This window comes from Hyalella azteca, unplaced genomic scaffold, assembly GCF_000764305.2.
Source record: "Hyalella azteca isolate HAZT.00-mixed unplaced genomic scaffold, Hazt_2.0.2 contig11274, whole genome shotgun sequence".
Classification (NCBI taxonomy): Eukaryota; Metazoa; Arthropoda; class Malacostraca; order Amphipoda; family Hyalellidae; genus Hyalella; species Hyalella azteca.
Genome location: NW_025941275.1, coordinates 252,381 through 277,898, shown reverse-complemented (window position 1 = coordinate 277,898; position 25,518 = coordinate 252,381). Strand labels below are relative to the sequence as shown.

General features: G+C 40.0%; 2 protein-coding genes across 2 annotated transcripts; one reads left to right on the top strand and one right to left on the bottom strand.

Annotated features, from left to right (window-relative positions):
- Positions 1–102: 102 nt before the first annotated feature.
- LOC108680647 (LHFPL tetraspan subfamily member 5 protein) lies at positions 103–8,657 on the top strand. The gene is made up of 7 exons (XM_047882762.1): positions 103–808; positions 3,033–3,211; positions 4,055–4,172; positions 6,619–6,759; positions 7,373–7,477; positions 8,023–8,170; positions 8,431–8,657. Exons 1-6 carry the CDS (start codon positions 640–642, stop codon positions 8,160–8,162), a joined length of 852 nt encoding a protein of 283 aa, XP_047738718.1. The 5' UTR covers positions 103–639; the 3' UTR covers positions 8,163–8,170; positions 8,431–8,657.
- Positions 8,658–9,511: 854 nt separating this feature from the next.
- Positions 9,512–24,940, bottom strand: LOC108680636 (uncharacterized protein KIAA2013 homolog). The gene is made up of 18 exons (XM_047882763.1): positions 24,718–24,940; positions 24,381–24,487; positions 23,785–23,913; positions 22,937–23,012; positions 22,249–22,376; positions 19,966–20,094; positions 19,491–19,582; positions 19,084–19,175; positions 18,685–18,856; positions 18,070–18,186; positions 17,414–17,581; positions 16,780–16,889; positions 16,339–16,426; positions 15,858–15,997; positions 14,924–15,328; positions 14,344–14,468; positions 13,560–13,788; positions 9,512–12,702 (listed from the first exon to the last, which is right to left on the bottom strand). Exons 1-18 carry the CDS (start codon positions 24,771–24,773, stop codon positions 12,681–12,683), a joined length of 2,385 nt encoding a protein of 794 aa, XP_047738719.1. The 5' UTR covers positions 24,774–24,940; the 3' UTR covers positions 9,512–12,680.
- Positions 24,941–25,518: the final 578 nt, after the last annotated feature.

Genomic DNA, 25,518 nt, shown 5'->3' with positions numbered 1-25,518 from the left:
AATTTGTTATTGTGAAAAAATTATTCATCTATATAAATTCTTCAAAATACTAAAATAATAAATCTTTTTCAAGAGAATGTTTTGAGCTTGAAAATATTTACGGATATTTATGCTGAAAAAGAAACTTTTTTCTTTTCCCGATACCGGTACACTGATATCGCGATCTCGCTGATTTCTTCGCGCCATATCTAGTCACCTCACATATAGTTACTCTTATTTCTTTTTTGCTCTTGCTTCTAAAATCTTCATGTTCTCGCTTGATTATACCGATCATTACTAGCCAGTTGACACCATATATTGTAATCCACATAAACCCCCTCGAAATATTTGGTCTCCCAAGCTGCAACTTTGTTCCATAATTTATAAAGAAATCAGAGCTTCTGCGTGCTTCCTCTGAAGTTCCTCAAGAATTTTTTAATTTTTTAAATCACTTGTTCACCTATAAAACTTGGTAGGTACAAGTTTTATAGGCGCTCCAAATCATTTTCGCTTCGTGAAACCAACGTGAGAACACAAACATTTACCCCCTCTGTATTTTCTATCAACATTCGTCTTCCCGAATAACTACCAAGTATAAAGTTCACAAGCTCACCGTTCGATCATCGTGCACCTGAAAATCCTTGCTGTATTATATCAGTAATGGGGAAAGGTGTGCCCGTGTCACCCAGCTCACCCCAAGGTCGTTTCACCCGACATGCCCGAGCTGTGGGTGTGTTGTGGTGTGTCTTCACCCTCTGCTTCACCATCATTGTGGCTGTGGTGTTCATGCAGCCACACTGGGTCGGCACAGCTACCGACACTGGGCCAGGTTAGTAATTTGAATATTGGTTGTTTATGCCTCTGTAAATATTAGATTACACAATTATGTCTTTAAGGTGATTAATTAGGGCTTATTCCTTATTAACTATTTTATGAATTTTGTTTATTTGTTACAGTCCACTCGGAAAAAAACTATAAATTCCATATTTTCAATGCTTGATACCGTACTCTACAACTATTTTTTTCTCTCGTCTGCCGTCGACTTGAAAAAAATTCGGGTGAGTGTCAGTGAGAATTGGGCAACCGTTACGCTATCCGTTGCAGGCGACTCGATACAATGAGGCATTGTTGAGGGAACCTAGTCGAGGACTGAGCTTGGTGACGTAAAATTGTCACCTTTGACGTCTTACCTGCGCCTCCGAATGCCTTCTCAGGAATTAATTAAAAAAAAAAGTTTTGCAGAAAGAAATTCCTCCTTAGTGTGCTCATTATATTTAAATTAAGTATATAGTGTTGGTAATAATAATTAGTATAAACAAGGAATGTACGCTCGTTTTTCTAGCGATATTTGTGCATGTGACTGGCAAAATTCTTTATTTATAGACACTATTGCCAATTATAGACTAGCTATCATGATATTGAAAAGTTGCACGTTCTAATATTAACATATAAATTCTAAATAGCTCTTTGTTTCCTAAAATATTCTATATGAAAACCGGAACGACACACGTCAGGCTGAACGCCTCGATAAAACCACATTTTTAGAGTTTATCTTGCATTTTTAATTCCAGTTTAATTGCATCATCACAAAAACAAAAATTATCACAGAACTGGCATTTCTGAGCTAAATCTAGTAAATTAGTTCCGATTCTCTATGCCAAGCCACGTATAGTTTTGATAATTAAAGTATTCTTTTTTTTGTCTACGGTTTTGACAAGAAAAGTATATTTCCATGACGGCGCCGCGTGAGGTGCATGGAAGGTCAGTATACCAATTCATGCAGTTAATCACCAATTCAGCAGCTAATCATTCTTAGCGTGCGCTCTGACCTTGCCACTATTCTCACCCGGGCTGATGACCTTTGGCGCCTGGGCCGTAAAACGTCCATTATTTATTTTATGATTTTTATTTCTTCATTATTTTACCTCTAATTTCTTATTTTCTTCCTGTGGAAAACTTTACTTAAAATTTTATGCTCTGCTTATTACATGAATAGTTTTACGAACTTATTTTGGTAATCCAAGAAAACTTTCAATTTTTAATGTGTTATTTCCCGTCAGACGTAAATTTTTTATGCATTGTGTTGACTGGAGTATTGATGTAATCAGATGCCAATTATACAAGACGAACCTAAACCTGAATAATTATTGATCGCAACTTTAATGCGAAGTCGGCACCAGCTTCTCAGCTTAGACGTTATCAATTCATTTGTGACAATTGGAAGGCTTTCCAGGCCTGCGCACTTGCGACGCGCACACTAGCGCAGACTGGGATCAGTTTGTGTACTGAAAATTTTTTATGTGTTCGTGTACTTTGTATCTGTGCAAACAATCTTTTTGTATCTATTTGTGTGTTTGAGTATTTAATCCTTTGTTTATTTTTTTCTCTTAAAAATTTGAAATGTGTAGGTCATGTTGTTTGAACGCAGCGTAGTTAAACTATCTAACGTATTTTGTTATTAAAATCCGCAAGCAGTAAAAGATAATATTAATAATAATAATATAATATTAATATATAGTATAGTAAAAGATAATATTGTATATTGTAATTATCACGCCTGCTTTTGATGGGTGTGATCTCCTCTAAATGAAATTCATTCATTACCTGCTTACTAGCTTGATTACTCACAGGTCTTTCCGTTTGTTCATGTCTACAGTCACCCTGACTTTGTTACTCATCAAGTTCTCCATTTGTTCATGTTCACAGTCACCCTGACTTTGTTACTCATCAAGTTCTCCATTTGTTCATGTTCACAGTCACCCTGAGTTTGTTACTCATCAAGTTCTCCGTTTGTTCATGTTTACAGTCACCCTGACTTTGTTACTCATCAAGTTCTCCGTTTGTTCATGTTTACAGTCACCCTGACTTTGTTACTCATCAAGTTCTCCATTTGTTCATGTTTACAGTCACCTTGACTTTGTTACTCATCAAGTTCTCCATTTGTTCATGTTCACAGCCATGTTAACTGTGTTTATCATTTATTTATAAGTTTGTTCGCGTCCAATATCATCCTGACTGTGCCTTTGATTGCTTGTCTCGCTCGTTCGTTTCAGGTCACATCGGCTTATGGCGCTGGTGCTCCACCGTCTCTCTTGACCCAAACAACTCCCCCGATGACGTCATATGTTCAGGAGAGTTGCTAGATATCTTCAACTTCTTCAGTTCAGATGGAGGAGGTGGCTCTTCTCCCAATCCCGGCATCGTCAACAACACGCCTTTTAAGACAGCATTTGTGAGTGTTGGGGTAATGAAGGGGGTTTATGATATTAAAATAATCAACAAGTTACCAAAAATGTCGCACTTGTAGACTATGGAGTTGGTCCAAAAAGTTGCCACCATAAACAACACCCCTTTTATGGCAGTCTTTCTGAGTGATGGCAACATAAACTTAGCGAGAAATAAGTTACTGTAATGCCTAATTTTTAAGGTATCAGTACATATCTATACCGGTAGGCGTTTACCTCTCCATCAACAGAAAAATCTTGAAAATTTTTATTCTACCTTCACCGTTCATGAATTCGAATTAAAACTGCTTCTCACTATAAAAAAATATATAATTTCAGCGGTCCAATGCTTTTTCCAGAAAATTATCTGTGCTAAGAGAATTTTATCCTGAAATTGCTATCCTCGACTGATTTTCGTCTGCGAGAGCAGTTACGTGAGGCGAGCGATTTCCCAACAAAGGTTCGTGTAAGAAACTTACCTGTATTTCTCGCATAACAATTCTTGCTCAATTTTAGACGTTGCTTATGCAGAAGTACAAGAGTGTAATTCTCGCGAGCATCAGCTGCATCAGTACATTACTTAAACTCGTATAATAATTCTATATTTTATCAGCAAATGGATGATAATAAGAAGCAAGGGTATAATGTCTGCCTCTAATTAAGAAACTACCGTACTTGTATTCATCACAGTCGCGTATCATTCATACCTTGTAACTGTATATAGGTATATGAAACGAAATATACAATAATCTGAAAGTGTTTCTTGTTAATAAGACTGTTGAAATAATAACGGCAAGTCGCAATACACAGCAAACTTCACTCTAATTAGACAATTTTTTCTTACGACCCAGTTGCTGGTTGGCTTAGCGCTGCTGGTGTCTGTGCTGTCGCTGTCAGCGATGTCGCTCTTCTTGTGCCTCAAGACGAGCACGGTCTTCCACATCGCCGGCTGGATGCAAATCATCGCGGGTGAGTAGCATTCATCGGGTGAGTGCAAATCATCGAGTAGCATTCATCGAGTGAGTGCAAATCATCGAGGGTGAGTAGCATTTATCGGGTGAGTGTAAATCATCGTCGCGCACTCGCGCACCACCGCGCAGCAGCGGTCCCGTGGTGCGTGCCGCGCACTCGCGCACCACCGCGCAGCAGCGGTCCCGTGGTGCGTGCCATGCACTCCTGCACCACCGTGCAGCAGCGGTCCCGTGGTGCGTGCCGCGCACCACCGCGCAGCAGTGATCCCGTGGTGCGTGCCGCGCACTCGCGCACCATCGCGCAGCAGCGGCCACGTGGTGCGATGTAGGTCACGGTGCTCCGGCCACCGCAGGTCACCAGGTCGCAGCCGGCGTCGCAACTCTTAACTTATTATGCCTACCAATTAAACTCAAGCGCACGTATTTCACATGCATAAGATGCCAATGACATAACGTCATTTGTATGCTTGCAACTTGAGTTTTGTCGTTCAGTTAGCCCCTCGACCTATTCTCTACTTTATATTTGTAACGACAATAATTCTCCCTACTTTATATTTGTAACGATAATATATAACGATCCCTATATACGTTAATTAGTGGTTTCAGCATGTACGAGGTTCAATTTATAACCTTGCTGGGACGTGGTTATTATCTATAATATCTATGCTCGTTGATTGTTTTTCGTTCGTGGTTATAACGCGGCAAAAATAGACTAGAATATAATATGACAGCAAACATGATTATTTAAACCAAATATACGTTCCTTTTCCTACTGAACTAATCCTATTTTTTTGCATCGTTCTTCCTGCTATGGTATAGAAAGCCTTGCTTCATAGCTCGTACAATTTTTTCGTGGTAAACTTTACATGACGGGACTCCATAGACATACATTTACTTTAGAAAGTCTTGTTGCTGCTGAATGCACTCGTGTCGTCTGGAAGGAAGCTTGCGTCGTGCAGACAGAGAAGTGGAATGGGGACGACTGCCTATGGAAGCTTGTAACCACTTCTCTTCCTCCGAGGAGATATCCTCTGCCGGTACTTTCATTTACTATGACTACAAACTAATACGCCATGCAAATTTACTCCACGACTTTTTTTGGGCCCGTAAACCTCCATTTAATTTCCACAATCCGAGAGCAAAATCTAAACTTCGTTAGATTTCGTGGCGACTTCAGATAATCAAAAAACATGGCGGGTATGTATTGAATAACTTTATAGCTGATGGAACAGTGGAACTTGTTTTCAATAAAAGACCCTTAGCTTTCATCTGTTCGTAAAACTGTGTACGAATATTTGGTGCTCTTTGTCGTATTCGGATTGTTGGTCACCACGATTTCAAGGATATTTTGTGCTGTTTGTCGTGAGTAAGAACGTTTAATACTGATTGCTGAAACAGTGTAAGCGGCGTGACTAGATAGTACAATATTTACAACAAAATTTACTGCTGTTTTTCGTAAAAAAGTCTTCATATTTTTGCAAGAGAATCGCATCGAACCACTCGTTTACTTCGTTTAAAGCTTGAGTGGGTTTAATTAGGAGGATAGGGCGGAGGTTTACGATGAAAAAGGGGGTTTAGGTCACGCAGTTGAAGTTAGCCGCGGGAGACTGGCCAAGTTTGAGGTCACCGTGTGTTCCGAAACGGTTTTGTTGAGCGAGTCTTCGCCGTCCTACATTCCCTGGTCAAGCTTTAATTGATCCTGCAGGAGTAAGCCATTCCTCATAGCTGTTATTCCGAGCTGTTGCTATCAAAGAGAAAGCTTATCTCAATTTCAAACTTTAAAACATGGCTGTTTCATCGAAAAAGCGATCAATTGATGCCGTTTTCAATTCACAGCACACGTCTCTTTGTATATCTAGCCTTCTATCCGCAGTAGCCCCTCTCTCTGCTCAGCAGTCTTTTCTTGGTATCAGCTTTCGATACAAAAGTGTTTCTCTACAAATAGCAGCGTTCACTTCGAGGTAACATTCCATTTACTGGAGTGCTGCAGGGGCCGTCTTTGTAGCAGCATTCTGTTCACAGTAGTCTTTTGTTAGTACCAGCTTTCGATTCGTAGCCACATTCATGACAGCCTCCTCCTATTACTAACTTTGTTATTATTGATCTTTCATACAATAAAGCTTTCAATTTCCAGTCACACTCTCTTGGCAACAGTGGCCTCTAACTAACGTTTTTATTGTTTGCTTGCCTGCTGGGCGCCGCAGTCTGCATGTACATGAGGCAGCCGGGCCCTAACCTGCCTGGTGTTGCAGGTTGCCTGCTGGGCGCCGCAGTCTGCGTGTACATGTGGCAGCCCTAACCTGCCTGGTGTTGCAGGTTGCCTGCTGGGCGCCGCAGTCTGCGTGTACATGAGGCAGCCCTAACCTGCCTGGTGTTGCAGGTTGCCTGCTGGGCGCCGCAGTCTGCGTGCACATGAGGCAGCCCTAACCTGCCTGGTATTGCAGGTTGCCTGCTGGGCGCCGCAGTCTGCGTGTACCCGCTAGGGTTCAACACCAGCGAGGTACGTCATCTGTGCGGGCCTACGGCGCGTCAGTACAACGTCGGCGAGTGCAGCATCCGCTGGGCATACGTGCTCGCCATCATCGGTACGATATTCTTATTTATTTTTATTCTACCAATTAAATATACATAATATTTCCTATCACGTAATGTATAATTGTGTCATACAATTGTTACTTAAGTCGATAATTATCGATCTCAACATTTTTCTCGGGAGTTTTGTGGAAAATATTGATCATATGTCGATTATTCCATTTAATTTGGATGCAAAATGATCGATCTCGAGTTTTTTCTTGAAAAATTAAAAAATATTGAAGTTGTTAATGTCAGGTACTGTCGATTTTCAAGTATGAATTATCTTGATGACAATCATAGTTTCTTACGTTGGCTAGAGCCGGAAAATGTTACCCAACTATTAGCCTTCCTTTATTATTGTTCATTGCAGTTTAAATTTTAGCAGCTGGTTAGATTTCAGTTACCGCAATGGCCTCGATGAATAATTGATGGGGCATTGATGCTAAAATTTTCGTATCGGCGTCCGTTACGAGCCTCGCGAGAGTACGAGACGTTCGTACGAGTAGCAGATGTGCGTTGCTAACACACCAGATCTGTATTATTACGATCATAACACTTTATTAATGAACTCATAACACTTTATTAATGAACTTCGGTATGATAAAACCTTGATACATCTGACAGGCGTGTTCGACGCTGTGGTTCTAGCAGCGCTGGCCCTCGTCCTCGCTACCAGAACCGTCAAGCCCGTCGTGGAGAGCATCTATGCTACGCCTGAAATATACAAAGGTGGGTCGACTAGTCGCGCCTGAGATATACAAAGGTGGGTCGACTAGTCGCGCCTGAGATGTACAAAGGTGGGTCAACTTAATGTGCCTGAGATATACAAAGGTGGGTCAACTTGTCGCGCCCGAGATATACAAAGGTGGGTCAACTTGTCGTGCCTGAGATATACAAAGGTGCGTCATCTACACCATGCCCGAGATACATAAAAGTGGTTCATCTACCATGCTCGATACTTATGCAAAAGTTATGCCTGTTCGCTGGACCCAACTAAGCAGGTCCATGAGTCGTCAACATTTCAATCAATCGAAGAGGAGGAATAAGACATTGATGCTGGTCTTATCCTGTGTCGCGTGCAGTCACATTGTGTCTTTTCTGTCGCAAATAGTGCTAGTGATAGTCGGCTGTCGGTGCTAGTGATAATTGGCGCTCTGGGCTAATGATAGTTGGCTCTCGGTGCTAGTGATAGCCGGCTCAGTGGTACTGATGTACCGTTCATTAGTTCCCACCTGGTCGTAGCATGTCGGTGCCGAACAAATTTTGTCTTGCAGGTGAGCTTGGCAACGGTGCGTTCATGTCGGACGGCGCCAGCCTGGCAGCTTCAAGGAAATCTTTGAACCTTCAGCCTGTGATGATGATGCCACCAGCGCCATCTGAACACGACACCTACGGCCGTCACTACCACCTATGAGCGTTACGCCATTATCTGAACCCGAAATCTTAGCCGCCATTATCTTAACCCGACATCCGCGACCACCACTATCTGAAACAATCACCACCGGCCACCACTATCTGAAGCCATCACCCGAGGCCACCACTAACTGAACCCGACATCCTCGGCCACCACTTTCTGAACCCGACATCCGCGGCCACCACTTTCTGAACCCGACATCCGCGGCCACCACTTTCTGAACCCGACATCCGCGGCCACCACTATCTGAACCCGACATCCGCGGCCACCACTATCTGAACCCGACACCCGCGGCCACCACTATCTGAACCCGACACCCGCGGCCACCAATCCCCCGTTGCCAATTCAAGAAACATAACATTGTTGTTTAGCCCCTCTTGCGTCTGCATGAATGTTTTCAATGCTCAAAGTATGAACGAAAAGATGTCTTCTATCCTAAGGTCTGTGAATTTGTGATAGTTTCTAAGTTTTTTCTTGAACAATTTTAACTTTAATCCATAGGTTGAACTAAAATATGTGAATTGTCGGCTTAAATGGTTTATTATAACTCAAATTTCATGTGGCGTTTCTCAATTAAGAGATAAAGGGGGTTTATCCAGGGTTTAGATGAAATCTTTTATTCTTCTTCGCCGACGTGATGTTGATTAATTAATTAATTTGATTAATTTGGATGTTATTAATATCGCAGTTGGGGATGAGCCGCGCTATTGGTTCCTTGTTCTCTGGGGCAGGATGAAGTACCTACCCCCAATTCACGAGTCATTAATGTAATCATTTCAATCGTGGACTCCAATTGTTAGATATGTTATCCAATTAAAGTTGTGAAATTTTAAACCATATTTCACTCCCTAATTCGTGAATAAATTGTTGAGTATTGCTAATGAATTCACAGTTAGATGGCACGCTTCCGATCAGTTGGTACCATCCCGTCGCGGAACCTGGTAACAGCGACTAAACTAATCTTGTAAGAGGTAATAAAATATCCTGTGATGATACCTATTCTCCGTATTCAGCTCGTCTAAAAGACCTGGTTACCAAGCAAATGTATGAGAGAAATGGGCTCATCTTGGAGTGCAGCATGAAAACGCGTCAATTCCAACCTCAAAATTTTTACAGTCCCTCTCAACAAGAATATGTAATTTAGTTGGTGAAAAGTTGAGCACAAATTCTGGCTGAAGAAACGAATGACGCACCTGAGAATTTAAATTTAAAATACGGAGAGCTAAACCGACAAAAGGCTTACTGACAGCGTTAGCAAAGCACGTTGACATCAGCTGGAAGAGCTCTGAAACATTACGGTTATCAACAGAACGACATTGCAACAGCAGCTTGGCTAAATAAATTCACGATTGGGTTTAAAATGTATTTAATTCGTTATCACGTGTTGGAATAGCACAAACAATAATGATATCTAGACAATAGAACAGCAACCATTGACCACACACGTACATTGTATTAAGTTGACGGAATAAGTAAGGTTAATCACCTTAATGCCCCTGGCGCAGTACTTTGGACGTCACAACAAAAGAAATTACAAGGTAGTTATTAATTTAGGCCATATGACGGAGCGTAATGTGCTTATATTGTCCAGGTCCCTTTCATCACCCATATGGAACACGGTGACGTCATCACTGCATAGCCATTAACACGTAACACAATATCCTACACAGAGCTTAAGACTAGTGGAAGCATCAACGAGCACGATGACCAGGAGCCGCAATATCAAAAATACTCGAGAATTCGTAACTCGGTCAGCCAATCACCGACGTCTTTTTGAAGTAAATCCACCAATCACAGTCGAGAAATCTGCCGCTACGTGCACTTAGGCAGCTGTGTGTACTCAAGCGAGTGTTGATAGCACGGCTCCAGGACAACGGCCATATAAAGATCATCCTAATTCTACGGGGAGAAATTAAGCTCCTTCCTTCTTCATATCTTCATCACAATTGACAATTCCGCAAAACTGAAGACATTTTTTTTACAAGTTTGGTCGGTTTTTTATACCTCCTTCTTGTAGTGCCATCAGCAAAAAACATACTATCTTTATGTTCTAACGTACGAATTTCATAACACTCCAAATCACATTTCCTTAGAATTTACAGCATACAAATGTATATCTTTCATTTCAAAATCTTTTGCGCGGGATAAATTTGTAGGCATTTTCTCAGTTAGATTAATAATTAATTTCAATATACTTAATGTTAAAATAGAATGTATGCTTGTGCTTCCTTACTCGTCATGCTTGCACCTCAATGCAATCGAGAAGAATTAACCCCCGGATTAAAGATTTTTAAGTAGAAACAGCGATAATTTCTCACGCTATAGACACGCAAGCAGTAGAATATGATCAAAACAATTCATATTTACAAATCAAACAACCAAACAATTAAGAAATAACTATAAACAAAGATGCAAGAAAGCAAAGAATTATACAATATTCATTGCGTTAGTAAAAAAAGAAAGTATATCCGTGGCCATAACAGGGCAGACAATTGTATAAACAAGTCACTGAAATGCATGATGGCCAAATTCTGCCTAAAACAATATGTCGAGAACAAGTTGCGTGTTTAGTACAAATTAATAGCAGATAAGTAACATTATGTTCGGCAACATCAACGATGGAGGAAACTATAGGCCTTTTCAGTTTACTAAAAACCAATAAGAACGCGGATAATGCCTGATATTAATGCCCGATAACATAATGCGATGCATCAGTAACGCTAACTATCGACCGTTAATGGTGGACGCATCAGTGATCATCCAAAGCTACGATTTAGGTTTAAATGTGAAATGATTCTTTCTTAAGTAATCTTTAAAAATGTGGTTATATAAAACCAAAGCGAAGATCTACAAGCATCAACAACGGCCGGCAATTTGGCTGAGATTAAATTTAAGCCGCTACTATCTGCGCGGGGAAAGTCAACACGTTTAAGAGCTGATAGTCCCTATCTCGTGGAATATGCTCGCATTATTACGAACATACAACATTAGCAGCAATAATAAGACATCCGAAAACCCCAAACTTAACGTGCGAGGCAAATCCATTCGAAGCACAGACGATCACACGTCCTAAATGCAGATTGCCTTCCTCGATTTTTGAAGCTAGAAAAATAAAATCACAACGAAATATCCGTTATTGCTTCTCTCACAAGTTGCCTAATCAGGGGCATAATAGAAAGCACAATTAGGTAATTGAATTTAAATAATTTACCAATGAAGGATAAAATAATTTAATTATATTATGTGTTAAATAATAATTATAACAAGCGCTTAGCAGCGTGTCTCGCACCACAATCCCAAAACCAGCATGGACCGGGCGAGTGAGAAGGAAGCTCCGACGAAATGTCCTCTCAGAAATCCGACAGCTTCCTGTAAAGATCCGATAAACACCGCAACAGTGCATTTGTTTAGACTTTTAGAGGCTCAATCTTGCTAACTTTCAGGATGTTGATGCTGGAACCCCCTTTTATGCAGGGACAAAAGAAACGTAGAAAGAAACATACGAATGAAGCTTCTGATTAGTCTCTAAGTCACATGCGATTAAAAAATATACTTATTTATATTCATCATTCATTAATTCAACAGCAAATATAGGTTAGATAAATAAAGCTGCACTCACTAGCCAAATCATTCCTATCACCACGAGCTGTACATAAAATTAAGAGAAGAAGGTTGATCTGACGAACATTTATCACAAGTCATTTCGACAAGCTAGCTGATTATCTGTGAAGTAATTGGTTAAAACGTAAGAGGTTTATAATGTGTTGATCGACCTCAAGCAACAAATTATCATGGAATCATGCAACGCTAGGCATGGGAGATTACATTTGCGACATTGTCGTGATTACTCCCAAAGAAATGCCGCGTAAACGTAATTTATTTGGCATATAAGAGTCTAACATGCACGCAAGCAAGCAGTCCAGAATGCACGCTAGCATGCATAGAGACAATCTTACAAAAATTTGTATAACTCGACACACGCCGAAACTCAAGGATTGATACGATGAAGCATCATTCATGCCTTCCCAATATCATACTTAGCTCAGAAGAAAATACTGTACAGCATTAATGTTCATTATTATACACTTTTGATAATCAGGTTGAGCACTTCTCGTCTTGCTTAGATCACCAGAATACAAATAAACCAATAATTGAAACCCAACACCAAAATGCATCACACGTGCAGCTAAAGGCAAGTAATCATTCGTTATACATCAGCCTCAAGCTGATGAGCCATTATTTAAATAAAAACCAAACTCGACCCGAATCAATTCTCCTCTAATGAACTAATCACAAATTCTTCCGAAATTAGTGCGACAAGTTCCGAATACAAAGCGTCGAGTAGCCTTGTTTGTAAGGAGTTTTTCAGAGCGCTACAAGCACGATGAGGGCGTTGGCTGGAAGGTAACCGGCGCTCGCTGGCAACGACAGGCTGTCTCGAGAAGAACCTTACTATTGCGGCACTGTCTGCGTGCGGGGGCGGAGGAGGGTTTACGAACGATCACTGTGGGCGTCGTGTCACGGTAAGAGGCGGCGGGACCTATCAGGGCGAGATAAAATAATGACAGGGAGAACTCGTGTAACCCAAGACAAAAGGGAAGTGTGTGGAAAGTTATATGATTTGCAAGAGAGTGCGGGTGGTAAGAACCATGTGAATATTGAATTGCCAGGTGGCAAGAACCATGTGAAAATTGATTTGCCAGAAGGCAAAAACCATGTGAAAATTGAATTGCCAGGTGGCAAGAACCATGTGAATATTGATTTGCCAGGGGGCAAGAACCACCATGTGAAAATTGAATTGCCAGGAGGCAACAACCAAGTGAAAATTGAATTGCCAGGTGGCAAGAACAATGTGAAAATTGAATTGCCAGGAGGCAACATCCATGTGAAAATTGAATTGCCAGGTGGCAACATCCATGTGAAAATTGAACTGCCAGGTGGCAAGAACGATGTGAATATTGAATTGACAGAAGTTTAATTATTTCTCATGTGTCATAAAGTTTCATACCTAGCGGCAGACATTTGTAAATGGAAATGAAAGAGACCAAATGGAAATGAAAGAGTGAAAATATGTGTCAATATCAACGACAGAGGTATAGAAGACTATAAAATGTACAAAAAAGTGATATAAAACATCGGGTGTGAAATAAAAAAACACGCGTAGATAATAATACCAATGAAACAAGTGTCAATGAACAATTTCAAAATAACTTAAATAGCTCACACAAAATAATAAAAACCAAATCATAATGCACCATAGGAACAGCGTAATGAAGTGGACGAGTGAAAATGAAAGGCACCCCAAATTGCACACCTAATCCTCTAAAAAATTGTGTACCAGCGAAAGCAAGTCACTCAAATTTGTAGCGTGATCAGCGAGCGCCTTTTTTCACTGACTTTTTGAAATATGGCGAGTCGTCAGGGTGCAGCGTGTAGAGTGAGCGGCTGGCATACCTGTAGCGCGCTCGCACGTCGCCTGAGCAGTACTCGTTGACGACGAGCTTCACAAGGAACAGATGGAACGTTACGATGAGGGCTGCGATCGAGAGCCAGAAGAGAGGGGGTAACCGCCCCCACTTGTGGCCGTGCCGGTGCAGCGCGATCACCGACTGGTGATGACCGGGCGCTGCAATGCAAACACATATGTCAACAACTTAAAAAGAAATCGTCTTATTCAAAATTAAAAGTAAAGAAGTCACCTAATTAATTCTCCTTATCTTCAATGAAAGCGATAATTGGATAATTCTTGGTGAACTTGCGATTTAAACAGACTAATTACTATTTGAACTTACGATTTAAACAGAGTTTAAAAAGACTAACAGACTAATACTTATAACAGAAATGTGAAATAGAAATTTGTTCATTCTTTCACTGCAAATATGAAGCATACTTAGTAGCTGAATGATAGGACATAGGTGCACTCTGTAAAGCTAATTTTGGAATTACTTCTAGCCAATAAATAAGTTTGAAACTCGCTGGTATGGATGCCTAGCCAATTTTTGGTTTATTTTGAGCCAATATTTTAGTTTGATACTTGCTATCATAGATACCTACCTAATTTTTGATTTATTTTCATCCAGAAATGAGTTTGAAACTCCTGCATGGAAGCCCTACTAATATTGAATATAATTCAACCAAATGAATTAACCAGACCCCAGCTGCCACAGTCGCTAAGACCGACCTATGGCCACCTCCTTGACGTGGATGGAATGCTTGAGTTCCTCCATGTGCTGCTTGTCTGCCGTGATGTACAGCACCGCAGTCACGGGCTCAGTCAGCTTCACTGGGAACGGCTGTGCTTGCCTCCTGTCGTTCAGGATACATTTACGTTAATTGTGAGTTTAAGTTACAAGTGGTCATTTGCTCAAGTTTCATATTTATCGATTAGGTATGCCTCACGCTTGAATCCCTTAACTTGCCGGAAACCGACCATTAGTGAGTAAACTATTTGCTATATCATATAATTTCACAGACAGTTGTTATTGTAGCTAGACATATCATACCTACGAAGAAGCAACAATAATTTTGTATTGACATCAAAACAAATTAAATAATATCATAAACAAAATGAATAAAATAAAAGTAAATAATACAAATAACGAATCCCATGTTAGTCATCGAGATTGAGTACTAATTCGACAGTAAAATTAGAATGGAAAACACGGCATGCTAAAATAAATAAATCCATAAAAAAACACAGTTGGCTAAAATTGATTTATCTGAAAACTGACAACTATTAATAATGAGCATGAGAAACTGACCCCAGCTGTACAGGCGGGTCGAGGCAGCCGCCATCGCAGGCATAGAAGCTCTCACTCGCCGCCTGGTGGCCTTGGGCTCGCCTGTCGGCATCAGGAACATTCGACAAGAGCTCAACGCCACTGTACCCGTAGCTCTGCATGTAGATGTAGTTCACGTTGATGTGCTGACTTCCTTCTTTGCTGAAAAGCCCCTTCGATATTTCATCAATCGATTTATCAGATTTAAAAAAATCTAACGAATTCCCAGGTTTTATAATGCCAGCCACAGCGCTGTTTTTGCTGTCATTGCTGGCATCGGCAGGCATCTGTTGCTGCTCGAGCGTCAGCCACAGCAGTGGCTTGTAGTCGTGGTCTTGCACCTCCACACTCAAGTTCAGATGAACGTCAACGCCGTAGTAAAGGCGCCTGCGGCAAAATGATGCGATTTAATATTCATTATATTGCTTTCCTTCACTAATACATAATCTTTCCACCTGCAAGTTCATCCAACAGATATTATCATCATAAAAAGATGGAAACTTAGGCATGAAAGATAATCGCTGATGAATTTGGGGTGATTTATCGGCTCAACTTTAACGATGAGTTATCGATGGATTCTTTAAGATAATAAGGGGACGTTAGCATGACGAATCTGGCACAGCACGGCATAGTACTTAAGTAACAACCACGCACCTGAAAGTTAGATCACGATGCAGGTCACTAGCTTGAATGTTCATCTGGAGATGCAGGTTACGAAAATAACTACGGTAGGTAACAACTACGCACCTGAAAGTAATATCACGATGCAGGTCACTAGCTTGAGTGTTCATCTGGAGATGCAGGTTACGAAAATAACTACGGTAACAACTACGCACCTGAAAGTTAGATCACGATGCAGGTCACTAGCTTGAGTGTTCATCTGGAGATGCAGGTTACGAAAAGAACAACTACGCACCTGAAAGTTAGATCACGATGCAGGTCACTAGCTTGAGTGTTCATCTGGAGATGCAGGTTACGGAAGGATAGTCCGCCCATGCTGAGCAGCATCGCCTGTAGCACGCCATCAGCCCCAGCTTGCAGGAGACCGTGACATCCCTGCCAAGTTCTCAATGGTGACCAGGGCACACAAATTAACCTCGTGCAAGACAAGCCTAAACTTCAGAACAATACGCGGCTGAGTATAGATTATGGTAATTAGTACCTATGTCAATATCACAAGTGTTGTCATCGAATTACATTAGATATCTACACTTGATAACCGTCATGAAATGAATGTTGGTCATTGAGACAAGAGACAGCGACCAAACACGCGATACACGTCACAAATGTGACTCAATGAGACGTTAGATATCGAATTTGAGACGCTAGATATCAATCAATGAGACGTTAGATATCGATCACGTCACAGATGTGACTCAATGTGACGTTAGACGTACCTGCTTCTCGAGCGTGATGAGCCATGCCTGCACAGTCTGTTGCACGTCATCAATGGTGGTCAGGGGAGACCACAGCTTCTCCGCCTGACTGCAATGGCATCATAAACGTAAGCTGTCATCATAACTATAGCAATTAAAGCCACAGCAGTTCATATGAAACATCATATTCAGAAAATAATGTATTAAATAAATAACATGAAATTAAGTTGGTAGGTATAGAAAATAAAATCAAATAAAAGGGGTGTCATGACACAAAACATGTTTAGAAATAGCAACCGGATACATAAAGAGAAATAATGCGGTCAAATGAATACCGGTACCGAGTTTAAAGGCATTCCACGAATGCCAAATATAAACTAAACTCACAGAACTTGGTGAAAAAATCAGTAAAAACTAACAGCGTTTATGCGCGTAAAGTTGTGGAACTTCGAGAAAACTTACAGCGTGTGGTGCCCCTGGTAGCAGCCTTCACTGCGTCGGGGGCTGAGCTGCTGAGCGAGATCTGCCCACTGCTGAGGCGGCAGCGACGTTTCCTGCAACGGCGCTCGAACCTGCGGGTGAGGTAGCATTGTTTCAGCGTTGCTATTGCGCTAGTACTGACCGCAGGGGTAAAACAGCATTGCTACAGCTTTACCATTTCATTATTGCGCTGGTACTGACCACAAGGCTGAGGCAGCATTGCTACAACTTAAACATTTCATTATTGCGCTGGTACTGACCACAAGGGTGAGGCAGCATTGCTACAGCTTAACCATTTCATTATTGCGCTGGTACTGACTGCAGGGGTGAGGCAGCATTGCTACAGCTTAACCATTTCATTATTGCGCTGGTACTGACTGCAGGGGTGAGGCAGCATTGCTACAGCTGTATCGTTACATTTACCAATCCTTTCGTTAAGCAGCAGCCCCATCTAGCAACTTAACACCAAATTACTAGTATACCCACCTGACTCAGCACATTATAAATGGTAGGTAGCGTTGGTGAGGTCACCATTTAATAATCGTGTACCCACCTGACTCAGCACGTTATAAATGGTAGCGTTGATGAGGTCGCCATTTAATAATCGTGTACCCACCTGACTCAGCACGTTATATATGGTAGCGTTGATGAGGTCGCCATTTAGAGAGTCTTGAGCTCTGGAAGTCTCGATATGAACGCCGGAACGCCACACAGCAGACCAGCTCTCGCTGTGGCTCCGCACCAGACTTGAAATGGAACTTTCAGACACGGCTGATTGCAGGGTCTGAAAATTACAACATTTTTTAGAAAGCTCAGTAAATAAATAACATTCAATTCTAGCATATTAAATTCATGGAATTCATTCATTCAGCTCCAGGTTCACCTGAATCTGAAGTTGAATAGCGTAGAGGTAGCTGAAATACTAAGAGTTGAATACCTGAACGATGTTAGCATGAAATTTTGAAGGAAACCATGAAGGAAACATGAGAACCTTTTTCCTTTCGTCATTTTTAACCACGTCTATTGAAGAAACAAGTTTTCGCTATGAATACTAGAAGAGGAGCTTGAAAATACAAGCAATCGAAGATAGAAACCACTTCGCGTTTTGACAAAATCATCCCTCATACATTAATATTTCGCACAGTGGGTAATTCGGCTACAGATTAGATACAAATGAATTACCTATTAAACCACTGCATTTAAATATCCTTTAAATCCACGTAATTAGCAGATTATTGGAACACACATGATAATTAATACCAGTTACCGGACCTGAATGACTGCTTGTCGCGCAGCATTAGTTGCGACGTGTAAATCCTGCAGAAATATCGGCTCAGAATAGTTGATGGCTGTGAGCACGTGCAGAGTCGTTGACATGCGTGGCTCCACCTGGCAACCAAATACAATATTGCTAATACAAAAATTATAGAGCACAAAATCAAAATAAATGCGATTCACCTCGTAGTTGTGCAGCAAGTGCATTAGGTCAGAGCTGATGCTAAACGTCATCCATATCAGGTTGATTTAAGTGCAACTAAACGCGCACGTTGAACACCAAATATCTATCGATCGCATGAAGATCCCGCACCAACAGGATGCGTCTGTCACAAGTACAACATTGCAGAGCGCAATAAACTTATTTGTGACGTCAATAGGTGCACAAGTGTCCCTTGGTAGGAGTGTTGCATAAATCTCATACGGAGGAAAGGAGTCTGGTAAAGTTCTCATATGGAGGAAAGGAGTCTGGCAAAGTTCACATACGGAGGAAAGGAGTCTAGCACATGTCTCATCTGGAGAAAAGGAGTGGCACAGGTCTCACCCGGAGAAATGGGGTGGCACAAGTCTCACCCAGTCACCCAGAGGATAGGAGTCTGGCACAAGTCTCACCTGAAGCACAGGCGGCAGTGTGAGGGTGGCGACGGCGACCACGATGACTTTATTGGACGCCTGCTGGTGGCGGTGAGCGAGCCTCGCGGGCGCGGGGACGGTGCCCGTAACGACGCTGTACTCCTGCCGCGTCGCGTGGCCGGGCTGACTGATGCCGAGCGGTGACTCTACCCTGAATGTCGTCACGGGGGTTAGTTAATAAATAACATACAATAACCTAAGAATGTTTTGATGTCGAGTTGCAAGTTATGCCCAAAATAATAGAAATGAATAAGCTGCAATAGCTAATAGTGCTTGAAATAACGGAATAATGAGCAAGCAATCAAAATAGCAAGATACATGTGTGCGCAATAATGGCTAAGCCTTTAAATAGCAATCATGGAGCATTGATGAAAGACTCACGAGAATGTGTCGGTGGAGACGTGGCTCCAATGCTTTTCTCCGGCCCGCGTTATTCTGACAAAGACGCTCACGGGATTTGGATTCATAACCTGAGATATTAAAAAAAATGTAAAGGCAGTGAAGAGGGCAACCTAAGTCTAGATCAGATGAAATTCTAGTCAAGGACGCACTAATAGTCAAGTAACAACGAGAAAGCTATAGCACAAAGAGCTGGATACCATACAAAAATGATCCATAACAATGCTCATTTAATTCATTTGTAATTCACATATCATTTATACTTGAATAATCAAATGTTCTTCGCTAATCATTTGTACTTCACCAATGTCATACACAGATTGTACTCGTTTCAAGAGCTTAATAATTTTACTGAAGGTATGTGCATTGTGAAATATTCTACCGACCACAACATCCTGCAGCAGCAGAGATGGTATAGTGCGATGGGCGAGCAGCTTATGGGTAACTTCCACGTTGCCTCCACCTTCAGTGTCGCTTGCTGCACACATAACATGGCTTTTAATGATGAATTATTAGCAAGGTCATATAAACTCCAGGATAATATTCCATAATGAGGCTAATTTGATTGTTGATGACCTAGCAACAGGAACGCTGGTTTAACGAAGAACATTCACACACAAATAGCTGGGTTTCATATAGGTAGATACCATACAATCAAATAATAAAATGCCCGATACCTATAATCTTTACTCGTTTCGACTAAGATAAATTCATGGCCATTTCTCTTTCTAAATAAAAACAAATATATTGACATTTTAAAAGAGAATATTTTGTGAACATGGCCAGTGCCCTTGCCAAGAATTACTAGGTACTATTGACAAACAAAACTAGATTTTGAAGCACTATGGGGAGGCAGTTTACCCGAGACTGGTGGCTGCGCTTCACCAGCTGAGCGCTGGTTGGTGGCAAAGGACGCGATGCGCCAGGCTTGTATCTTGTCTACCGTCGCCTGTCTGTAGTCTGTCACTACAGCTTCATGCAGCACCCCACCTGCCAGGCATTGTTTTACAGTAAAAAAATTGTACATTTATAACGCATTTGCTCAGTTAGGTATGTTGAATGATTTGCTTTGTGGGGAATAATCATTTGTCTTTAGGTTGTCACTACAGCCTAATGCAGCGGCCCACCTGCGTGGCACGGTCCTACAGTGAAAAATTGGGTATTTGTACCATATTGCTCAGTCTTGTACAATCATTTAAAACAGTAAGTGCAATTGCATGAATTTAATAGGTATTCTAAAAAGAACACCAAGATGGAAACAGCAACAGGACGTACCTATAATGGAGACTCTATAACAGTGGTTCCCAAATTTTTCAAGCTGGCGCCCACTTTGGCTTCCTTCTGAATTTCTAGCGCCCCCCACAGACACGTATAAAAACATACGTCTCTTTCTTGAAATTTAGTACTTTAGTACGCTGCAATTTTAAAAGATGAAGGTTAAACACAAATATGTATTTAACAAATAGAACCCATTTAGTGAACCAATATGTTTTTCAGCTGTTTTAACTGTTTCGGCACTAGAAACCTAGGACTTCTTGGGCAAATTTACGGCCGGTCTCACGACCAATCTCCAAATTCAATTATGCAATATCTCCCAAACTAATGTACGCAGCGCAATGAAACTTGGAACATGTACGTACTCATCAGAACCCAACGGTGATGTTGAGCACGCGAAAATTTTTTAAATTTCACCTTCATTCGTGAGTTATATTGCGATGCAGGCCGATATTCACAGTGATCGAAGAATTTTTTTTGAACTACTGAACAGATTTAAACGAAATTTTGAATATACATTCCTAACTACCAAAGGGTGATTTTTTAGATTTAATTTTTTTACTAACCTTCGTTTGCGATTTTTTTTTTTCATTTCACAGTCATTCTTGATTTTACACTTCCTTATATTCGGCCCGTATCGCCGGGTAATTTGTCGCTTAAATTCGCGGTGATCAAAAAATTTCTTCTAAACTACCGAACAGATTTCAACGAAACTTTGTATATAAATACCTAACCTCCCAACGGTGATGTTTAGCTCGTCACAATTTTTCTATTTTGCTTTCGTTCGCGGGTTATACAGATATAGGACAACCGACCGGCTTTTCTACCGGCCGTTTTAACCATGAGCCGTTTACGCATAGCCGGATAGCTCGCAAACGAAGGCATAATTGAAAAAAATTGAAACGAGCTAAACATCACCGTTGCTGAGGTTAGGTATTTAAATACTAAGTTTCGTTCATATCTATTTTGTAGTTAGGGTTGGGAAAAAATTTCTTGATTACTGCGAATTTAAGCACGTATTGCTGTTTATATCATGAATGAAGGTGAAATGAAGAAAAAAACTCGGGAACAATGCACAATCGAAAGAATTTTCACGAGCTAAACATTACCATTCGGTAGTTAGGGTTGTAAATTCAAAATTTCCTTCGAATATGTTAAGTAATTTGGAAGAAATTCCTTGATCACTGTGAATTTTGCCCGTATTGCGATATAGCTATGGCAAAAACAAATGAAGGCATAATTTAAAAAGTTTTTCATGAGCTAAACATTTCCGTTAGGTCGTAATGAATACGTGTACCAAGATTCATCGAGTTAAGTTCATTAGTTTGAGAGATATTCCTTGATCATTGAATTAAGAAATTGGACGTGAGACCGGCCGCTAGTCCGACCGTAAATTTGTCCAAGACGTAAACCCAGGAGAATTAAAAAAAAATTTAACTCAGTACTCACTGCAGTGAGTGACAGAGAGCGCATTTTATCGTCGACGAAAACTTGAGGTCACGGACAGACGGACGGACAGGCAGACAGACGGACATGGCAAGCACAATAGTGCATTTTTTCCATAAATGAGAAAATGCGCTAAAAACAGATCTGTTTGAAAAAACATCGATTGGAGTCATGATGTGCTGTACGTGTTGTGTACAAATCGTCAAACAAACGTTGGAACTTCTGACTTCGATTTCGGACTGTCGCCCCCCCTACCACCCCCCTATCGCCCTTTTCTTCCTTACCGCCCCCCAAAATCTTTCCACCGTCCCTAGGGGGGCGAAATCGTCCACTTTGGGAACCACTGCTCTAAAACGTTGGAAACTCTTTCACAATATCTCTTTCATTTAATGTAATAACATGTATTATCTTGATATCACTTACCATCAACATATATCCGTAACAGAGGCTCATATGGAACTGGAAGGGCCAGGTTTCGGCCATGTCTTATGTAGAGCTTACTTTCTTGAGGCAAGGAGTCAGGTTTCAGCAATGGCTGCAATGCTGATAACCTGTTGATAACAATAGTAATCTGATTATACCGTAATGCTTCAGTTTTTCAAACAAACATTCTTAAGGACATTAAGGATCAACCTTTAAATGATTGAAATTAATATAATGACCACATTATTATTGCGATTAACTATACTTTTCATTTTTCATGTAAAATATAGAAAATAATTAAAATTCAATTATATTTTCAATTGCTTATGTGCCAAATAACACTGTTAGAACATTTGTATGCATTTCCTTGCATGGAGTTACAGTAAATACCGGTAGGTACCTAATATGTAGGCTATGGTCTGAAAGATCATAAAACAAAAAATATGCTGAAGCCAAATTTGGCTTGACCAAATGAGAAGGCTAGACTTGACCAGAAGGTTTGACCAAACCTTCTAGTCTAAGAAAGATAAAAATTAATTGAATTTGATTTTTAAAAATGATATCGAATTTGATAATTATTAGTTGCATTGCAAACTTGAAAAAAAATATTCATTATTTTTTCAGTTAGAAGATCATTTTGGTAATGAAGTAGCACAAACAATTTATTTGATAAGCATAATCCACTCACCACACCCCAATGTATCCATTACCAATGAATGGAATAAACTTTTGCACAGGAAGAGAAGCAACATCGCCATCTGCCTCTAGAGGGAAAATAATCAAATGATTTTTATTGCATTGAATATCAACCCTATTTAGTTGTCAAATAAATGTAGATGCAATTATTATGAAGCAGTTACAGACTGAAACTGGGTTCAGATAACTGATATTAAGACAAACTGCTCATAATACAGGGTGCATAAATAAACTTTCCATCTGACAGTTTATGAAAAACGAATTATTCCTGGGTAGAATTAAATTTTCCCCTTACAGATCATTCTATTAATTTTATCCATCCAGTAACATGAGGCTACAATTTGCTAGTGCAACAGACATCCTGTAATTTGACATGCCGGACCACAACCAAAACCTACCTCAATGGCTAATGGGCTTGGGTTTCTTGTTTGAATGCTTAATTGTGAATGTTGGTAGCAACGGGAAAAATTCAAGACACACTTTTTTTGGTTCAATCCCCTTCCTGCTCCCTACCTTCTTCTCTAACAATTTGATGAGTTAATAAAAGTTTCTTTAATGCACCCACCACAGTAGCAAGTTTTAAAGTCAATATAACAAATGAAAATTATCAATAAAAATTATTATCACAGCATTAGCTATCAGGCAGCAGCAATTATCCAATCTCTTTTTAAACATCAATGACATACGGTAGTTTTACAATTATACCAGCAGCCTTGACCATCAATTTACTATTTCAGCAAATAAATTGAATCAGTCTACTCCTTTAGACTGTATACCACTCTAACAAGAGGCTTCAATGCCAAGGTACTAACTCCATCCAAGTTAAAGCAATTTACTGACCTTGTGCATGACGCAGCATAGTTGTTTCCAGTAATTCAGGAGGCTGGGTGTACAATATGTGAGCATCAAGTGATGAAAGAGCCAACTTATGCAGGGCAACACGGGAAGCAACACTCTCAGTTGCCGACTCTGAGCAAATTAAATATTAGGTTCAAGTAAAAATCACAATTTTGTACAGCAGATATACATAATGATATAATGATAAATATAAGGACAAATTCTTAAAAGTATTTCCAGCATAAAAGTGTCACATTAAAATTAATGAACCACTTCATCTTTTACAAAAGCTACTGTTCATTGAAAAATAATATCAGCTTAGTCACAGAGACTAAAGTCACAATCTGAATTGAGCTTACATCTGTCATAGGATTAAACATAAAAAAAATACTGTTTTGTAAAACTACCTTGAATCACCAATCTTTGCCATATATACATACCATACTTATTTATTTATACCTACCATATACCTATATCTGTACAATTGCAGAACAACCACCAGCTTTCACTTATTGACTGAGGATAATTTCCATGACCATGAATAAAACTTATAAAAGAGGTTAGGAACTAAATACTAGGTACCGGTACTTCATATATACCTGTGATGAGAGACATCCTTGTAGAAAAGAGTGTCCTGAGAATGTAAGGGCCAGCATATAGGAAAAACACCAGCACCAACAAAATCACCAGCATTAACTTGCGTGGCCTGAAAAAAGTAAAGCGGTTAAAAAAATACAGGATATTGTTCACTTCCATGGCAATACTATGTATATACAGTTTCTGTTTAGTAGTATGGTAGTGCAGTTTCAGTTAGGATAGAAGGTAAAAACATCTGATATAGTAGGTAGATATAAAGAATTGTTGTCATTAAGAATTGTTGTCATCTCATTAATTGTTGTCACATTTATAAAAGAAAACATGGGACCAAATACTCACGAATAGTTTCCATCTGTCAAGCGTCTCCCTTTTTTAATCAGTTCAGTTATATCCATTTTTTATATTTTTCAGAACAAATTGATGATACTTGATTAAAAATACTCAACAGTAAATACACATAGAAGTTGTCAGCAACCAGCCATCGCTTTGACTAGTTTAAATTCGAAGAAAAGAAAATAATTTGCCACAACTAATAGATAATTATTGCACAAGATAAATATCTGTCGACTTTCCAGTTATTAGAACATTACATTAATACATGTTCATTCTAAACTGCAGAAGTTAGTCTAAAATAAATTAGGTTTCATATGTGTCGCATTTTTATATACCGTCAACTGGGGCTACTAGGGACGATTTCTAAGTTTGATAGTGCTGTGCACGGTGCAATCAGCTACCTATCTGTTATGTTACTCTTTAATGTTTAGGAGATCTGCATTCCTGAAGTGTTTTTGTATATTGAAGCCAGTTAAATGGTCAATATTTAGCTCATTACCTTGCTCCATACAAACTTTACAAAGCTAATGAATAGACTTATCAATAATTGTTTACCCAAAAATCCCTAAGTGGTAAACACCACCTTGGCCATTATTGGAGGCAACAAGTGCCCTTTTTAGCCATCCATTATGATCCATATACTGTTATTGTTAGTAGGCTAATTGCAACATAAAAAATAACACCTCAAAAAAAAGACAAAAAAAACTGAAAAAAAATAAAAAAAAAATCAAATAAATAAAAAAAAATCATGAAAAAATAAAAAAAATCATTGATTTCTTATTTTTTTGATTTTTTTTTTTTAAATAA